At 35.7% G+C, this 18429-nt stretch overlaps 1 protein-coding gene across 2 annotated transcripts in view; it reads right to left on the bottom strand.

Moving 5' to 3' along the window:
• The window catches only part of FAM185A (family with sequence similarity 185 member A), a 58465-nt gene that overhangs the window by 3931 nt on the left and 36105 nt on the right, over positions 1 to 18429 (bottom strand). For both annotated transcript variants that reach the window (XM_077863944.1, XM_077863943.1), the window contains 2 exons: positions 12963 to 13058; positions 9823 to 9957 (listed from right to left, as the gene is read on the bottom strand). In XM_077863944.1, coding sequence (XP_077720070.1) covers positions 9823 to 9957; positions 12963 to 13058 — 231 coding nt within the window. The remainder of the gene's footprint in view (positions 1 to 9822; positions 9958 to 12962; positions 13059 to 18429) is intronic.

Here is an 18429-nt window from a genome sequence, read left to right as displayed (position 1 = left end):
AAATTTAGGCAATTGAGGGGGAGGCAGACAGCTTTTCCAGCACCTGCTGGGTTTTGATTACTTTTAAATTGAAATAATCTTTATGCCAAAGTGATCCATCTTGGGGCAGCCCACCCTTGGCCCTCACACTACACACAATGCTACTGCTACTAACAAAATGAACACACAGCAATTTTAGTCTAGAGATAATACTCAAAAAGCAAGATGGTTTATACAATTCCATTTAGGTTGCTTGAAAATGGCTTTCCCTATCTTGCCCATAAGTAATTTATTGAAAGCTCTTCACTCTTTGGTCTGAATCTGTGGGGACTATTCTAATTTGTAAAGTTCATAAATTCCTTCCTACAAAAATCTTGCAACACATTTTGGAACTTGCAGTTGCAGGAAACTTGTTCCTTATTTAACCCTTTGCCAATGATAATCGATGTTTTATTGGCCAAAAAAAATGGGAAATAACCCTATCCTTATGTAGTTTGCCTTCCATTAAGTGGGAGAAAAAGCTGTTTCTCAGGACATTTAAAAAAATATTTGCTTATTTGAGAGAGAGAACGAATACGACAAGACAGGCAGAGGGAGAAAGAGAGAGATTCTGAAGCTCACTCTGTGCTGAGTACACAGTCTGATGCAGGGCTCGATTTCACAACCCTGAGATCATGACCTGAGCTGAAACCAAGAGTCGGACACTTAACCAACTGTGCCGCCACTCAGGTGCCCCTCAGAACATGTTTTAAACTCCAGTGTTTGCTCTCTAAATCTGTCCTGTCCAAATCTACCCAAATATACGAATCTCCAAGTTATTTTATTTACCCCCAAATACCTAGTTGAGAAGCATTAATCATTATTTAACCCCAAATATACCTGACCTAATCACACTAGGTGTGAACAAAGATAGGGCTTTAAGTAGGAATTTGCAGACTTTAATTTTCTGGTTTCAAAATAGGCTTAAAAAGCTTCTTGGCTAAGGTGAGCTTGCCCCTTCTCCTCCCTGTTCCCAGCCTCCACTTCCCTTTCCCGACCCTTATAACAGAGTTTATTAACATTTGGGTCAGAAGGATAATTCTGGTGCTGCCTTATTAGCAGCAGATTTAACTTCAATGATTCATAGCTGGAGGATCCCCATTTTACATTATAAACACTACTGACCACCCACTAGGGGAAGCACCAGGCTAAAGTAGTTTATACCTTCACATTCAAAAGATGTACAAAGACATGTTAATATCCTCAAGAAGTTTACCAACTGGCTGGGACAATAAATCATACACTTGTGAAACATGAAAATAATGATTCTGAAATTTTATTATTTTTAATGCATATGTTTTACAAATAAAACCTCTAACCATACACAATTCTATAACCAAATATTTTAATGTTTATTTTACCCATTCGAATAGGTAGTATCTCATTTGGGTTTAATGTGCATTTCACTGATGGCTAGTGATGCTGAACATTTTTCTGTGTTTTTATTTGCCATTGTATCTATCTTTTATGGTTGCATTGTTTCTAAAATCTTACATAATTACACTTTTTCCTCAAATCATTTTTTCCTTACTACTGGGAAGAGGTCATTCAGGGTAAGATTTGGCTGCGGTTCAATATTTCTTAAGTGAACAAAATAAATACAAAAATAAAAACAAACAAAAATCCCCAGGCATTACAAGCATAATTCATATGCTCTAAGATTAGGGATTTTTCACTTTGATCTCTAGTCTAGAGGTCAACAAATTACAGCCCACAGGCCAAATCTGGCCTGAGGCCCGCTTTTATGGCCTAAAAGCTAAGAATGAGCTTTACATTTTTAAAGGGTTACAAAAAAAACAAACCCCAAAAGAATATGTAAAGTCTAACATATTTACTATCTAGCCTTACAGGTAGTTTGCAGATGAAAAGAAACAAAACCTTTGGTAAACATTAATGAACAAAGTTGATGTGTAATTATCTATGACATTCCCAGTATCTTACACTTTAACAAAATGATGGGGAAACAAAAACACTTTAAAACTACAAACAATCTAAAGGCAATTTTTCTACATTAGCTTCCTGTCAAAGTATTTTTAAGCAGACAGCCATAAACCTATAGCATTTTTTGTTCTTATGGAATTTCTTCCATGTCATCTTAAGGCACATTTACATGACTGACAAATCCATGTGTTATAAGGTTGGAGAAAACTCAAACTTCAATGTGCTCTAAAAAAAGAATTATTTCTATGAGTCATATCAAAAACTAGTTTTTTTCCCACTTGTAGGGAAAACACTGTCGCTAGATCTTAAAAGTAGCTTTCTGTGGGCTTAGTCCCATTTCAGCATCTTTTCTAATCTATGAACCAGTTTTCCATTATAAATCACAATACCACTAAACGTCTAACTCTGGCCTAAAAACAAGCTGAGAACTCTCTTTTGACTTGGTGGTCTGTTCCAAAATGAATTCATTTTTTATATTCTAATTTACATTTCTAGTTTGAGTAAAATAAAGAGAACTCAGTAGTATTACCCTCTCTACTAAGCAGACAAGAGTAAACATCATTGGCTGGCAACATGCTTTATCTGCAATACTTTCTAAACATCTAACCTGGGGCCTTTAAGACAAGAGGATTTTGTGCTGCTGTGGTTTTGGGTCCCAGAATGTCTTGATACACCACAGTGAGGTTTCATATCTCACTCAGGATCACACCCTGAGCTGAGGGCAGGTGCCCAACCGCTGAGTCACCTAGGCGTCCTGAGAAATCAATTTCTTCCAAGAAATATCTTACCTAAGCCATTCACCACTCGTTGAATTTGCCATATATGGGTAGAGCACAAAACTTGGAATCAAGGATCTTCTAAGGATTAAAAAATGCACTCCAAAGAATACACATTGTGTACAGCTTTTAAAGTACATAAACGTTTCAGCCTGAGAGTCCTAGGCTTCCTTTGTCCCCAGAATAGGATATAATACTTATAAATTACTTTAAGAATTGTACAATGTACAGTTATTAGTGACAGCGACAGTGAGGGAAGCCATGAAACAGGAAATCAAACAAAATTACAAAGCTGACACAGCAAACCCTGTGGGAAGCCTGAGCCCTAGGGACTAATTTTTACTGGCAGGGTTTTTTTTGCAGAAATCATGCAGCAGTCATGCTACAGATACAATCCAGACTTCTTAGCAGTGAGGGTATTTCTGTTGCTATGCCTCATAGGCTCTGTAAGGAAAGCCCAGATGAGCTGAGCTCAGCTGCCTATAATAACAACTCACATATAAAGCTGCTCATTATTTCCAAAACTGGGTTTTATGTTGGAAATCTCCACAGAAAAAGCAATCTGCTCTGATTTTCTAGGCCTCTTAAATTATTCCATCCATTTGATAAAAAGGTCTGTGGCCTTCTGGGCACCAGTTTTAGAATTAACAATTTTTTAAAAAATTTATTTATTTATTTATGATAGGCACACAGTGAGAGAGACAGGCAGAGACACAGGCAGAGGAAGAAGCAGGCTCCATGCACTGGGAGCCTGATGTGGGATTCGATCCCAGGTCTCCAGGATCGCGCCCTGGGCCAAAGGCAGGCGCTAAACCGCTGCACCACCCAGGGATCCCCCAGTTTTAGAATTAAAATGAATTATGAAAGTTTCTATAAACTCAGTCACTTGTTCATACAGCTCTCCAAAGGGATTGCTCTGTTTTTATCTGAGGTCCCTCTGCATAATTACTCTAATGGATTTAACCTAATATGAGAGACAATCTTTAGATACATCTGGGGCTCATGGTATGTCATGTCGTACTCTATGAAAAAATTCTGGGGACACCTGGGTGGCTCAGTGGTTGAGAGTTTGCCTTCAGCTCGGGGCGTGATCCCGGAGTACTGGAATGGAGTCCCACATTGGGCTTCCTGCATGGAGCCTGCTTTCCCTTTGCCTAGGTCTCTGCCTCTCTCTCTCTCTCTGTGCCTCTCATGAGTAAATAAATAAAATCTTAAAAAAAAAAAATCTCAATAAAGCCACTAAAAAAAAGTTAAAAAAAAAAAAAAAGAAAAAAATTCTGTTGATCAGTATCTAGATTTTTTTTTTTTTTTTTTTAAGTACCTAGATTCTTACGCTGTGGGCGGGAAATAAACTTCATTCTGCAACTTGGGCCTTCCTGGTTTAGGAAGGAGGGGCTGGAGTGTAAGACATAATAAAATATAACACAAAAAGAATTAAATACTCTGAGGAGTCTCATAATAGCTCATGAAGTAAGCGTGTTATCTTCCTCATAGCATTCATCTATTTCGTCAACCAAAATTTTTTGAAGGTTTATGTATTTGTTTGTGGAGTTTAAGATAGATTACTGTGGAGTCCAGGCCACTGACCTTGGTCTCCTGATTTACTACAGTAACATGCTAATTAGCTTTTCCTTCACTCACCATTGCTCTTTCCAATCTTTCTCCACTCAACATTCAATGATCTTTGTAATGCATAGATTTGGTTGTGTAAACCCAGATGAAAACCTTCTGGTGCCTTTGCAATGCACTTAGTATAAAATCCAAATCAGCCTTATATGATCTGACCCCTCCCAAAGTCTCCAGCCTTTTCTTTTTTTTTAATTTCATTTATTTATTCATGAGAGACACAGAGAGAGCAAGAGAGGTAGAGACACAGGCAGAGGGAGAAGCAGGCTCCATGCAAGGTGCCCGATGTGGGACTCGATCCTGGGACTCCAGGACCACGACCTGGGCCGAACGAGCGCTAACCTGCTGAGACACCCGGGCTGCCCTCCAGCCTTTCTTTATACCATTTTCCCCTACTCTCTATACTCCAGGTATGCTGGACTTCTCTCACTTCTTCAAACTCATAATGCTAGTCTAATTTAGATGTGTCATATAAACCCTTTCACTATATCATATACATATAATTAATACATTTATTCCACTTCATTGTGTTCATTGATTTGTCTTACTTACTAGGATATGAGCTTCCCAGATGACAGAGAGATCTTTTATTCCCAATTTCTAGCAGTGCTTGATTCAATAATCAATAAAAGTTTGTTGAGTGACTGACAAAATAAAGGAAAATACAGAAGACAGGAGCTAGGCAAAGGAAAGATGATGTTTGTTTTCAAATATATTATGCTTGATGTAGTACTAGTTTAACAGAATAAGAATGGGCCAGAAAAAAGAGAGATCAGGCCTGGGATACTGATTTCATCCAGTGACAGGACTAGTAAGTGTTCTTAAATCATTTAATGAGGTTTATTATTTTTTTTAATGGCTAAAGTGTTGAAAATAGGGTTTTAAAACTAAATTAAAGCTAAAAGTAAATTTCAGAAAGACACAAGATTCTATGAGTAACAGAACAAAAAATGACAAAATAATTTCTAATTCAAACATTCTTAACATATGTAAAATAATTTAATTATGCTATAATTCAGAACATTATTAAACAGATTCATATTATTGCTTTAGATTACTATGGTCAAGGGACGCCTGGGTGGCTCAGTGGTTGAGCCTCTGCCTTTGGCTCAGGGAATGATCTTTGTCCGGGGATGGAGTCCTGAATTGGGTGCCTGCTTCTCCCTCTGCCTGTGTCTCTGCCTCTCTCTCTGTGTCTCTCATGAGATTTTATTTAAATAAGTTAAATAAAATCTTAAAAAATCTTTAAAAAAAAAGATTACTAGAGCCGAAAAAGGCAACTCTATTGTCTCATTATTTTTTTTATTGTCTCCTTATTAAACTTCAGAGATTAGATCACAAGAAATTGATTCTTACTCCTTTTAATATGGTTAAATTTTCATCAAATTTTCACTATGTCACTATGAGTCTGCTCATTATGCTTTGGGTTAGACCTGAGGGTGGGTGTACAGGACTTATTTTTATTACTTGTCATGCTTTTTGTTAAGATTCTATGATTTTTAACAAATTACTTTAACTTTTATGATATATAAAATGAACAAAGGCATACCTTGCTTTATTGTGCTTTGTAGACCTTGCATTTTTCACAAATTGAAGGTCTGTGGCAACCCTGCACTAAGAAGGTCTATTGGCACCTTCTTCCCAACAGCATTTGCTCACTTAGTATCTATGTATTACATTTTGGTAATTCTCACAATATTTTAAACTCTTTCATTATTATTATTACACTTGTTATGGTGACCTGTGATCAGTGACCTTTGATGTTAGTAATGTGACTTTTGAAGCACAGAAATGCACCCATACAATACTGCAAACTTAACTGGTAAGTATGTGTCCTGACTACTCCATGGACTGGCCAGTCCCCAGTCTCTCTCTCCTCAGGCTTCCCTAGTTCCTGAGACAGGACAATATTTTGCCAACAACATTAGGCCAGTTAATAACCTTAAAATAGTCTCTAAGTGTTCAAGTGAAAGGTAGAGTCACACATCTCTCACTTTTAAAGCAAAAGCTAAAAATGATTAAGCTTATTGAGGAAGCCTAAAGCTAGGCATTTTGTGCCAAATGGTTAGCCACGCTATGAATGCAAAAAAAAAGTTCCTGAAGGAAAACTGAAAGTATGATTCCACTGAACACACAAATGATAAGAAAGCAAAACAGCCATATTGCTGACATGCAGAAAGTTTTAGTGGTCTGGATAGAAGATCAAACCAGCCACAACATTTCCTTAAGCTAAGCCTAATCTAGAGTAAAGCCCTAACATTCTCCAATTCTATGAAGGCTGAGGTGAAAAAGCTACACGAAAAAAGGTTTGAAGCTAGCCAAGGCTGGTTCATGATGTTTAAGGAAAGAAGCTGTCTCCATAACATAAAAATGCAAGGTGAAGCACAAGAGGCTAAAGTAGAAGCTGCAGCAAGTTCCAGAAGATCTAGCTAAGATCTTTAATGAAGGTGGCTATTGTAAACAAGAGGATTTTCAATGTATACACACAGCCTTATGTTGGAGGAAGATGCCACCTAGGACTTTCATAGCTAGAAAGGAAAAGTCAATGCCTGGCTTCAAAACTTCAAAGGACAGGCTGACTCTCCTGGTAGAGACTAATGCAGCTGCTATCTTTAAGTTGAAGCCAATGCTTATTAACCATTCTGAAAATCCTAGGGCTCTTCGAAATTATGCTAAATCTACTCTGTGTTCAATCAATGGAACAACAAAGCCTGGATGACAGCCCACTTGTTTATAACATAGTTTACTAAATACCTTAAGTCCATTGTTGATACCTATTGTTCAGAAAAAGATTCCTTTCAAATATGACTGCTCACTGACAATGCAGTGGTCACCCAAGAGCTCTGATGGAGATGTACAATGAGATTAATGTCCTCATGCCTGCTAACACGATATCCATTCTGTAGCATATGGATCAAGAAGTAAATTCAGGGCAGCCCGGGTGGCTCAGTGGTTTAGCGCCGCCTTCAGCTCAGGGTATGATCCTGGAGACCCCAGAACGAGTCCCAGAGTCCCACGTTGGGCTCCCTGCATGGAGCCTGCTCCTCCCTCTGCCTGTGTCTCTGCCTCTTTCTCTCTCTGTGTGTCTCTCGTGAATAAATAAATAAAATCTTAAAAAAAGTAAATCAACTTTTAGTCTTATTGTTTAAGAATACATTTCATAAAGCTATGGTTGCCATAAAAAGTGATTTCACGATGGATCTGGACAAAATAAATTAAAAACCTTCTTCTTTTTTTTAATTAAAAACCTTCTGAAAAGGATTAATCATTCAGCTGCCAGTAAGAACATTCATGATTCATGGAAAGAGTTAAAATATTGGCATTAGCAGGAATTTGGAAGAAGCTGATTCATGGATTACTTTGAGGGGTTCAAGACTTCAGTGGAAGAAGTAAATACAATATGGTAGGAAGAGGAAAAGAACTAGAAGGAGAACTAGTCTGAAGCTGTGACTGAATTGCTGCAATCTCAAGATAAAATTTTAATGCATGAAGAGTTGCTTTTTATGGATAAACAAAGTAGTTTCTTGAGAAGGAATCTATTCCTGGTGAAGATGCTGTGAAGATTGTTGGAATGACAACAAAGAATTTAGACTATTACATAAACTTACTTGATAAAGCAGCAGCAGAATTTGAGAGGATTGATTCTAATTTGGAAATTCTACTGTGCGTAAAATGCTATCAAACAGCATCATGTGCTACAGAGAAATGATTTGTGAAAGGAGGAATTAATGCTGCAAACTTCACTGTTGTTTTAATTTAAGAAATTGTCATGGACATCTCAACTTTCAACCTTCAGCAAACACTACTCTTATCAATCACCAGCCATCAACATCAAAGCAAAAAGATGATCACTTATGGATAGCTCAGATGATGCTTAGCATGTTTTTTGTTTTGTTTTTTAGCAATAAAGCATTTTTAATTAAGGTAGCTGCATTTTTTTTAAAAATGCAGTGCTACTGTATACTTTTAACAACTGCACTATAGTATAAACATAGCTTTTATATGCACTGGGAAACTGAAAATATTCTTTTGAATTGCTTTATTGCAATGGTATGGAAGTGAACGCACAGTATCTCTGAGGTATGCCTGTATTTAAAACTGAAATCTGGGATCCCTGGGTGGCTTAGCGGTTGGCACCTGCCTTTGGCCCAGGGCACGATCCCGGAGTCCCGGGATCGAGTCCCACATCGGGCTCCCGACATGGAGCCTGCTTCTCCCTCCTCCTGTGTCTCTGCCTCTCTCTCTCTCTCTATGTCTATCATAAATAAATAAATAAATAAATCTTAAAAAAAATAAAAAAAATAGAACTGAAATCTGATCTTGTGAAGACACCGCCACATGCCCTTTTTCAGTCTCCTTCTCAATGCCATTCTTGTAACATTTAAAGGAAACCTTCACCAGAATTCATTCCTTTTTTTTTTGGTACTGTGTACATGTATTTACTATGTATCTGTGTACGATGAATATTTTAAAAAATAGTATCAGCCATCAATGCAGCCAGAAGTAGTCAGAAAAAATGTGCAAAACCATTCACATTTCTGGGACTGAGAATTTGTTGTATTAAAAGAGCAAGTTTACAATGTGCATAATACCAATCCAAATTTGTGTTTATTCCAATCATGCAAAGTTAACTTTAAATATTGCACTATATATATTTAGATGATTTTTAAGGCCAAGAATTAGAAAGCAGCTATACCAGAAAAAAAATGCATGGTTTCAAAAAATTTTAGATTGCAGTAAAAAATGCATAACATAAATCTTACAGTTCAGTAATGTTAAGTATATTCACATTGTTGTGCAGATCTCCAGAACTTTTTCATTTTGCAAAACTATACTCATTGAACAACTCATTTTCCCCTTCCCCTACTTTGTTTCTATGAATCTGACTACTTCAGGTATCACATACAAAGAGGAATCATACAGTCTTTTTGTGACAGACTTATTTTATTTATTTATTTATTTATTTATTTATTTATTTATTTATTATTTATTTATTTATTTTTTTGACTTATTTTATTTAGCATGATGTTCTTAAGGTTCATCCATGTGTATCATATGACAAGATTTTCTTCCCTTTTAAGGTGAAATAATATTCCATTGTAGGTATTTTCCATATCTCACATATCCATTCATCCATCAATAGACATTTGGGTTGCTTTTACCTTTTTGCTACTGTGAATAATGCTGCTATGAACATGGGTGTGCAACTATGCTTTGGAGATAGAAAAATTATTTAAATTGATTTAATCCAATTAACAGGTTAGTAGTGAGTATCTCAAACTAAATGTCTGTACTGTGCTACTTACTGATAAGCAGTTGGAAGAAAAGAGTGTCAAACATCAAAATGTGATGATGGAAAGGAATAAAAGACTAAAGCTGCAGTTAAGTAAAGTGTACTATATTTCTACTTATGTGTGAACAATGACTATTCATCTTACATAGCAAAATGCAGCACCCTTACCAGTAATAATTACGCCATCCTCTTTGTGAACTTCAGTCATTTCTTGAACATGGACTTCTGAGTTTACATTAACCTCTTTCCCTGATAACTGTAAATAAGCTTGAATGGAAGGTGCGACCTTGACAAGAATAGAGCCTGTAATAAATTTTAAAAAGTTTATTAATGCAAAGAAATCAAAAGTACCAGGGGTTATTTGAAAAATGACTGAAAGGGTAGCATGCTCTTGGGACACCATCTTTACTCCTTAGCACATTTTATTTAAACAGCGGTGCAGGATACCTGGGTACCTTAGTTAGTTAAGATCATGACCTTTACCTTTAGCTCGGGTCATGATGTCAGGGTCTAACTTCGTATCTTCTCAGCCTTCCTAACTGGAGCTGGAAAGTCTGAAGTAAAACTGATAAACTCTCATAATTACTGCTCAAAATGTGTGAGGTGGGAGTACACGACAAAGCATATCACTACAACTAGGTTATTTTATTTAAAAAACAAACTACTTTTCAGTTTTTAAATATAAACTACTGATAGGAGATTTCCTATAACAACAGATATGAGGGATTCAGGGGGAAAAAAAAAACCTGGGGAATTTCAGAATGAATAGAAGATGCATGCTTTTCTACCAACCATACTTTAAAAGTAGAAAATAATAGTTTAAAAAAATTTTTTTGTAGGACTTTTTATTTCTAAATATATTAAATGTGGTAATTTTATGAATACTTTTTTCTGTTCTTAAATGAAAAGGGGTGTTAAATCTCTGAGAGCTTTAAAAATGTTAAGCAATGCAACTTGCTCTATCCTCATCTCTCTCCACATCCTTAAAAAACAAAAGCTGTCACCATCAGAACTCCATTACTGTTTATGAAAGAATTCTCATGACTTGAAAACTTTCTCAAATGTCCTATCTTTAACTACCTTTTTTAGAAAGGAGGGCTCTTGCTACAACTTCAAACTCTTTCACTTCATAAACCATCTTCATAGTTACTGAGATCAATACCATTTTTTAAATTAAAAAGTGAACTAATACTAACTATACCACATAGTGAAGGCACACTATATAAGGATCAGTGGTTTCATCAAGGACATATTTAAATGGAAGAGTCAGTACTCAGATGCAGGTCTGACTCTTAAGCCTAAACACAGCCTTTTTGAAAGAATTAATAAGATTAACTCATAGGAAGAGAAAAACAAGCACACATTCTTTTTCACATGGGGAAATGGAGAACATCTAGGACACTCAAGTGGTTTGTTTCCAAAACCCTGTTACCGTAAGACACAGGCAGAGTTGGAAAGGATTCTAGATCTCTTCACTAAGCATTAAGCAACAGAACCCTGAATAATTTTCCATTACTCTTTTAAAAAGTTACTGTTCCCAAGTATAGTTAGAATTAAGATACCTGAAATAAGACATTTTTTTGGTTTCCAGTCGTCCTTAAGCTTCATGCCAGTCCAATAGGAAAAACACAAAATTATAAACTTAATCAAATTTTGCAACATCATATGCTATTTCAATAGGTTACTGGATCAGCATCCCAAATAATGCTCAAAGATATTTTAAGTAGATAAAGATTAACAATGTTTCTTGTTTATTTTACTTTTTTGTCCATCCATACAAAATAGAAATAACTTTCATATAAAAGCTACTTATTGAAAACTTTGTACTCTTACTAGTTATGGTAAATTACATTTTTTCTTAGGGCCTTCGTAATAAGACAATGCATTATATGACTTAAATAGAACTTACAAAATATCTTGAATGGCATTACTGAAGCTCTCAGGAATTCAGTGATAATGCAATATTATCCAATTTTAAAGGAAAAAAATGTAATCTTGAGAAATCAAATCGCCTGTGTGTCAGCAAAAAAACCCTTCTGATTTAGGCCTCTGTTTGTAGTTTTATTTTGACACTCTGATGAGAGAGCCTTGTTGGACAGAATGTATTGCCCAAGAAAATATGCCCAAGAAACTAACAACAGGAACAACTTTCTGTAAGGAAGTATTTTCCTTGTTATACACATATAGCTCTGTTCTGAGCAATATGCAAGGTCTAAGTTTTATTTAAAAAAATTTTTTAGACGGAGCTACATTTCTTAACTTTCTGCACCCAGGTCACTTCAGCTCCTATGGCCAAGCTACTCCAAGTATACAAGCCACTTGCCACCATGTACACAGACTTATATTCAATCTTCATATGACTAAAAAGTATATTATTTTTAATTAAATACTTGGATTCTTAGAATAAGTTATTTGTAACAGAAATAAGATTATATAAAGAGACATGTCATAATAAGACTTAATACTTCAAGAGATTAAGTCAACAATTACTTTAGAGGGCTTTCCTGGTGCTATCTTTATTTCAGGACCACACACTGCAAAGAATTATTCTAGAGTGATGGCTCAAGAAGGTCCTATAACAAGTTGGTAGAAAAGCTGCCAAAAGAAATGTATGGGAGCATTTTCCCTCCAAATAATATTCTATTTCAGACATAAAACCAAACTGAGAAATCCAAACACTAACACTAAATAATTCCACAACAGACACTATATTGTAACACTTTTGTTTGTACTACAAAGGTAACAACAGTCTTTATAGCCACCTGTTCCAAAAGTTTCAAAAATCATTGATCCAGAGAGTTATTAGTATCCCAGTCAGTCTTTATTATTCTTTTTTTAAAAAAGATTTTATTTTCAAGAAATTTTACACCCAATGTGGAGCTCAAACTTACAATTTCAAGATCAAGAGTTGCATGTTCCTCCAACTGAGACAGCCAGGTGCCCCTCTGGTGAGTCTTTTATTTTTTAAAGATTTTATTTATTCATTTGAGAGAGAGAGAGAGAGAGAGAGAGGAGTGGGAGGTGGGGGGAAGGGGCAGAGGGAGAAGGAGAAACAAATTCTCCACTGAGCAGGGAACCCAATGCGGGGCTTGATCCCCAAGATCATGACCTGAGCTAAAGGCAGATGCTTAACTAATTGGGCCACCCAAGTGCCCCCCAGTCAGTCTTTAAATCAAGTTCTATCATGAGAAATTTTCTTGAGCTCATGATGTCAGTAGAGAGAAAATAATCTGACCATCTGTTTCCTGGATGTTACATAAAACCTTCTGTATACCATATATCAAAATAAAACATTCCACTTGGCTAACCTTTATGGGATTTCAACTCCACTTGCCCTAGATGGCTGACATACACATCGATTGCACCCTGATGAGTTGTGGCCTTTAGACATCCAGAGGATGAGTCTAGGAAAAAAGAAAAACTGTAAGTATAATCATTCTTATTATAGTAATTGAAATGATAAACTTGAAATAAAAGACTCCACTTCAACAGTAGGATAAGGCACTAAGAGTCTTGCAAAGTTTTTATTTTCCCCATAGTTATGCCATCTTTCACCTTAAAATGAAAGCAGAATTTGAAATCTACAAATCTACATCTAGATAACAAAAAATCCCTATGTCCATAGTAACTTGCATAACTTATTGATAAAAATCCTTACTCTGCAACCTAATATATAGAAAGGAGAGTACATAAGCAGGGGATCCTTGACAGCCAAGACTATTAAGCACCATTGATACATTTAGTTTATTATCAACTTTCAATATTTAAAGAGTTTTATCTCATGAAGATACAGAGAATAGCAAAGTTAACAAAAATCAAACTTTTTAAAAAAGATTTATTTATTTGAGAGAGAGAGAGCATGAGCAGGGGAGTGGCAGAAGGAGAATCAGACTTCCTACTGAACAGGGAGGCTAATGTGGGGTTCCATCCCAGGATCTGGGAACATGACCTGGGCTGAAGGCAGACACTAACCAACTGAGCCACCCAGGTGCCCCCAAATCAAAACTATCCTATATTTTCTCCTTTTAGCAAATTTGTTGGGGCTAAAAAGGTACTGCTAATAGTGAACACTTACTCTGGCTAAGATTTTGTTGCATTTCTTAGAGAGACAGAAATGGAGATAAAGGGAGTCACTTAAAGAGTGGGTGAAGCTTGTTTATATCTAAATATTTCTTTTCAAAGTTCTGGAATTGAACAGGTATTTTTCAGTTGGGAGAAGAAAATCATAATTACAGTGGTTCTGGTTTGACACTCAAATCTGTCATCATTGACCCCAGTCTTCAAAAAGCCAACATTTCAAGTTCAAGGGAAAGCTAACAAAGTTAGAGATAAAGAAGTAAGAGAATGATGTTGGAGAGTCAGTACTAAGTAGCTGCTTCTTCCTCATGGCAACTGAACTTTTAATATTCTGTCTGAATGCCCTGAGAAGGCCAAAGCGCATATGCATATATATATATATATATACATATATATATATATATGTATATATATATATATATGAAAAACCTCTTAAAAAGCCTATTTTATCAGGAACTTTACTACTTCAAAGTGGAAACAAATTAGGGAGTGTGGTGAAAATAATGTCAAAAATTATACTTTTAGTAAAATGTGAAGAAAAAACATTTGTATACAAGACGTTTTTCTTTCAATTTTTAAATGACCCTAAACAAAGCAACTTGGGAATAAAGTGGTTAAAATCTGACCCCAAGATAATTCATAATACTTATCTATAATGTATACTGAAAACTGCCCTTTATTGGACCCAATTTATTTAATTCTAAGTTCTAAAGTAAACCTGATGCTGGGAAATTAAGCCTTTAGTGATAAAAAATGACATAGAATAGTTGGGCAAAGATGATTATCTCTCTCCTCAGTTACCAACAGACACTCCTTTTATATAATCTCCTACTGCATCCTAAAGGAAGCCAGGTAAAAATATATTACAATTAAAAAGAAATGTGGACTACACAATGTGTATATTATCCCAGGTTGAACAAAGTAAAATATGTGAAACATGTTTGGTTTCTTGCTGTCTCTAGGGGAAAAGGATCTTGTCCTTGTCCAGAGACCACTGGGTTTTCCTGGAAAATTACACACACTGTAGGGTAAAACTGATGTTGACTATTAGCTAATCAGAACACACAACCAAAAAACCCCATATATTTGTAATATACATTTGTCTAATAGAGAATAAAAACTACTTGAAAGGCTAAAATTCCAACCTCTCAGATAAGAAAGAATTCTTTCAAAATCAAACATGTTCAGAAAGTTCTCAATTTTTCATTTAACTTCAAGTTTCAACATGTAGATACTAAGATACGGTAACACAAAAGGTATTTCTTCATTTCTGCAACTCGAGTCCTACAACTTCCAGAGCTACACTAATTACAAGGAACAAATTTCATACACAGGACATAAAGGATATACAAAGCCAGAATTGTAAGGTTATTTCAAGTAAAGCTTTCTAAGTCAGTATCCTGTATTAGGGAGGGAGCATTAGGAAGCTGGGCTTACAAATGACACACAAGGCAAACCATGCCACCTCCTGCTCCAAATATAAAGATATTCTTTTTTTAAAGATAAAATCACCAGTACATGGCTTCTGGCAATGCCTTCCAAAAGAGGCAACATAAGGCAGTGAAAGTAAGGCTAGGTGAGCAACTCTATTAAGCATTCCTATCCTATTGTCATCTACTATCAAGCTTTGCTTTCTACTGTTGACTATTTTATTTCTTTTTTTTTTTAATTTTAATTAATTATTTATTTATTTATTTATTTATTTATTTATTTATTTATTTATGATAGTCACAGAGAGAGAGAGAGAGAGGCAGAGACACAGGCAGAGGGAGAAGCAGGCTCCATGCACTGGGAGCCTGATGTGGGATTCGATCCAGGGTCTCCAGGATCGCGCCCTGGGCCAAAGGCAGGCGCCAAACCGCTGCGCCACCCAGGGATCCCGACTATTTTATTTCTAAAGATTTGTTTATTTGAGAGAAAGAGAGCACTCACTAGCGAGAGGAGGGGCAAAGGGAGAGAATCTTCAAGCAGACTCCACACTAAGGCAGAGTCCAATAGGGGCCTCTAGCCCACGACCCAGAGATTATAACCTGAGCTGAAACCAAGAGTCAGATCCCCAACTGACTGACCACCCAGGTGCCCCTGTTGACTCATTTTAAATGGATGATCTGGTATTCCAGAAAAAAAAAGACATTTTAAGAAATATGAGTCCAAAGAAAATCATGGTTTTGACATATATAATCAAAATTTTTTTACAGCACTTAGCTTCTGAGAGAGAAATTAGGAAGAATGGGGTTTGGGGAGGCATATTATAATGTATATACACAATCCAAATGACTGATAAGATAATACTTAAGAACCTGATCAATTATATTATCTAAATTCCTTTTACCTGAATTATATTCTTCTTAATAAAGGAATCATAGAAAGAATACTTTGTCTATTTTCCTTTATCAGATAGGATAATACCTAAATCATCTCAAGTCTCCTAATATTCTAACTTGATAATATTATATATAACTTTTTCTTACCACCTATTCCAATATTTTGAAGTCTCTGCTATTCTAATAAACTTCCCTCTCAGGTTCCTACAAATCACTTTTTTGTTTCTTTGTAACTAATTTGCTTATTAGCAATTTCAATTCCTCAAAATCCAAGTTACTGAGTAGACTTTAATTAGGTTACCATGATTCAGAGTTGCCTTCAAATCTCTCCAGCAAACCTTTTATGAAAAACACAAGTCAAGTAATCAAGAAACTTCACCTTTGGGATTAAGGCATCATATCCAAAATTTTACCAGACTCATAACAAGGATTTTAGGCTCTACAGAAGGGATGGCAAACTACAGCCCTCCTGTTTTTATTAATGAAGTTTTATTGGAACAAGACATATCCATTCGTTTGTGCATTGTCAATGACTGCTTTGTGTTACAATGTGAGAGTTGCATAGTAAGGTAGACTGTGTGGCCCACAGAGCCAAAAATATTTAATATCTGGCCCTTTACAGAGTCTGCTGATTCCTAGAGCAAAACATTTTGGTTTGAGAAAATAAGCTCTCCCTTGCCCACCCCCCCTCCCAAAAGTAAAATTTAATTCTGTTTAAGACAATGAGATTTACCAATTTACTGAAATCAGCTCTTTTCCTAAGGTTTTAGTAGTATACAGATATTAAATTCTTGCTTAGAAATGAAAAAAAGTTGTCTCAGGGCAGTTCTAACTTTTCACTGACCTTGACTGCTCACTATTTTTATCAAATAGATACCTAGGACTTTGCTGACTTGCTTAGATTATGTCATCACATTTTGGTTTGACCTCTTAAGCTGTTATGTTCCTATTAAACAAAAAATCAGCAATGATTTTCTTATAAAGGAGCACAAGTGGGTTCTTGAGAAATTGTATGACATCTTCTGTTCCAGATGTTAGGAGAAATGGGATGTATTTTCACAAATCAGTGACTTTTGGGTCCAGATATATTCAAAAGAAGAAATTTATAACAGGACCCAAACAACTTTGAATTCAAGTTTTGGGTAATTTTTGCTGTGCTCTGCTCTCTTCTTTTCTCCCTCCTTTCCTTTTCTGATTTAATACTCACTATAAATATAAACATATGAAATAATAGTACAACGTCTTATGTTGGTTTTTTTCATTTAATAAAAGGTTAGGGCAGCCCCGGTGGCACAGCGGTTTGGCGCTGCCTGCAGTCCAGGGCGTGATCCTGGAGACCTGGGATTGAGTCCCGCGTCGGGCTCCCTGCATGGAGCCTGCTTCTCCCTCTGCCTGTCTCTGCCTCTCTCTCTCTGTGTGTCTCTCATGAATAAGTAAATAAAATCTTAAAAAAAAAAATGTCAAGGGCACTTGGGTTTCTCAGTTGGGTTAAATGTCTGCCTTTCACTCAAGTCATGATCTCAGGGTCCTGGAATCTAGTCCCACATCAGGTTCCCTGCTCAGGCTCTTTCTCAAATAAATAAATAAAAATCTTAAAAAATATATCAGGAATATATGTCTATATTGTAAACTATAGAGTCAGGTTATTATATTGTTAAAGGCTAATATTTTGTTTTACAAATGTGCCAAATAAATTTGATTATTCCCCTACTGAAACAACTTAAAATGTACACTATCTTTCTATTATAAACAGAAAGATGAATATCCTAATGTATATATCTTTATATTCTCACCAGATTATCCTCTTGGGATAAAGTTCTAAAAGAGGAAATGCTAGAGCAAAGTAAATGTAGACACTTCCAATTTTGATATACATTTCCAAATTGACCTACAAAATGGTTAATTAATTCACACCTGAACAAATATTGATAGGAATCCATGTTTCACTGTAACTTTATCACCAATTGATTTTATTAGTATTTTAAGTCATGGCTGCCTATGTTTAGATGGTTTTGATTTATGGTTTATGGTTTAGATGGAACAGTATTATATATGTATATTGACTATTTCTCTGTGAACTGCTTGTTCATGTTCATCCATGTTGTCACTGAGTGTTCCTTTTATTCTCATTTGTCATACACCCCCCTCCCATGATTATATGTCTATATGGATATATATCAGGTATCCTTCTAGTTTGTTACTTATCTTTTACCCTGGTTTATATTTTTTTATACTTTAAAAAAATCAGTCAACTCAGAATTATATACCCAGTGATAATATCCTTCAAAAGAAGGCAAAATTAAAAATTAAAAAGAGCTACCATATGACCTAGTAATCACACTTGTAGGTATTTACCTAAGGAATATGAAAACAC

This window comes from Canis aureus, chromosome 21 (assembly GCF_053574225.1).
Source record: "Canis aureus isolate CA01 chromosome 21, VMU_Caureus_v.1.0, whole genome shotgun sequence".
Classification (NCBI taxonomy): Eukaryota; Metazoa; Chordata; class Mammalia; order Carnivora; family Canidae; genus Canis; species Canis aureus.
Note: the sequence above shows the minus strand (reverse complement) of the source record. Positions and strands in the feature narration are given on the sequence as shown.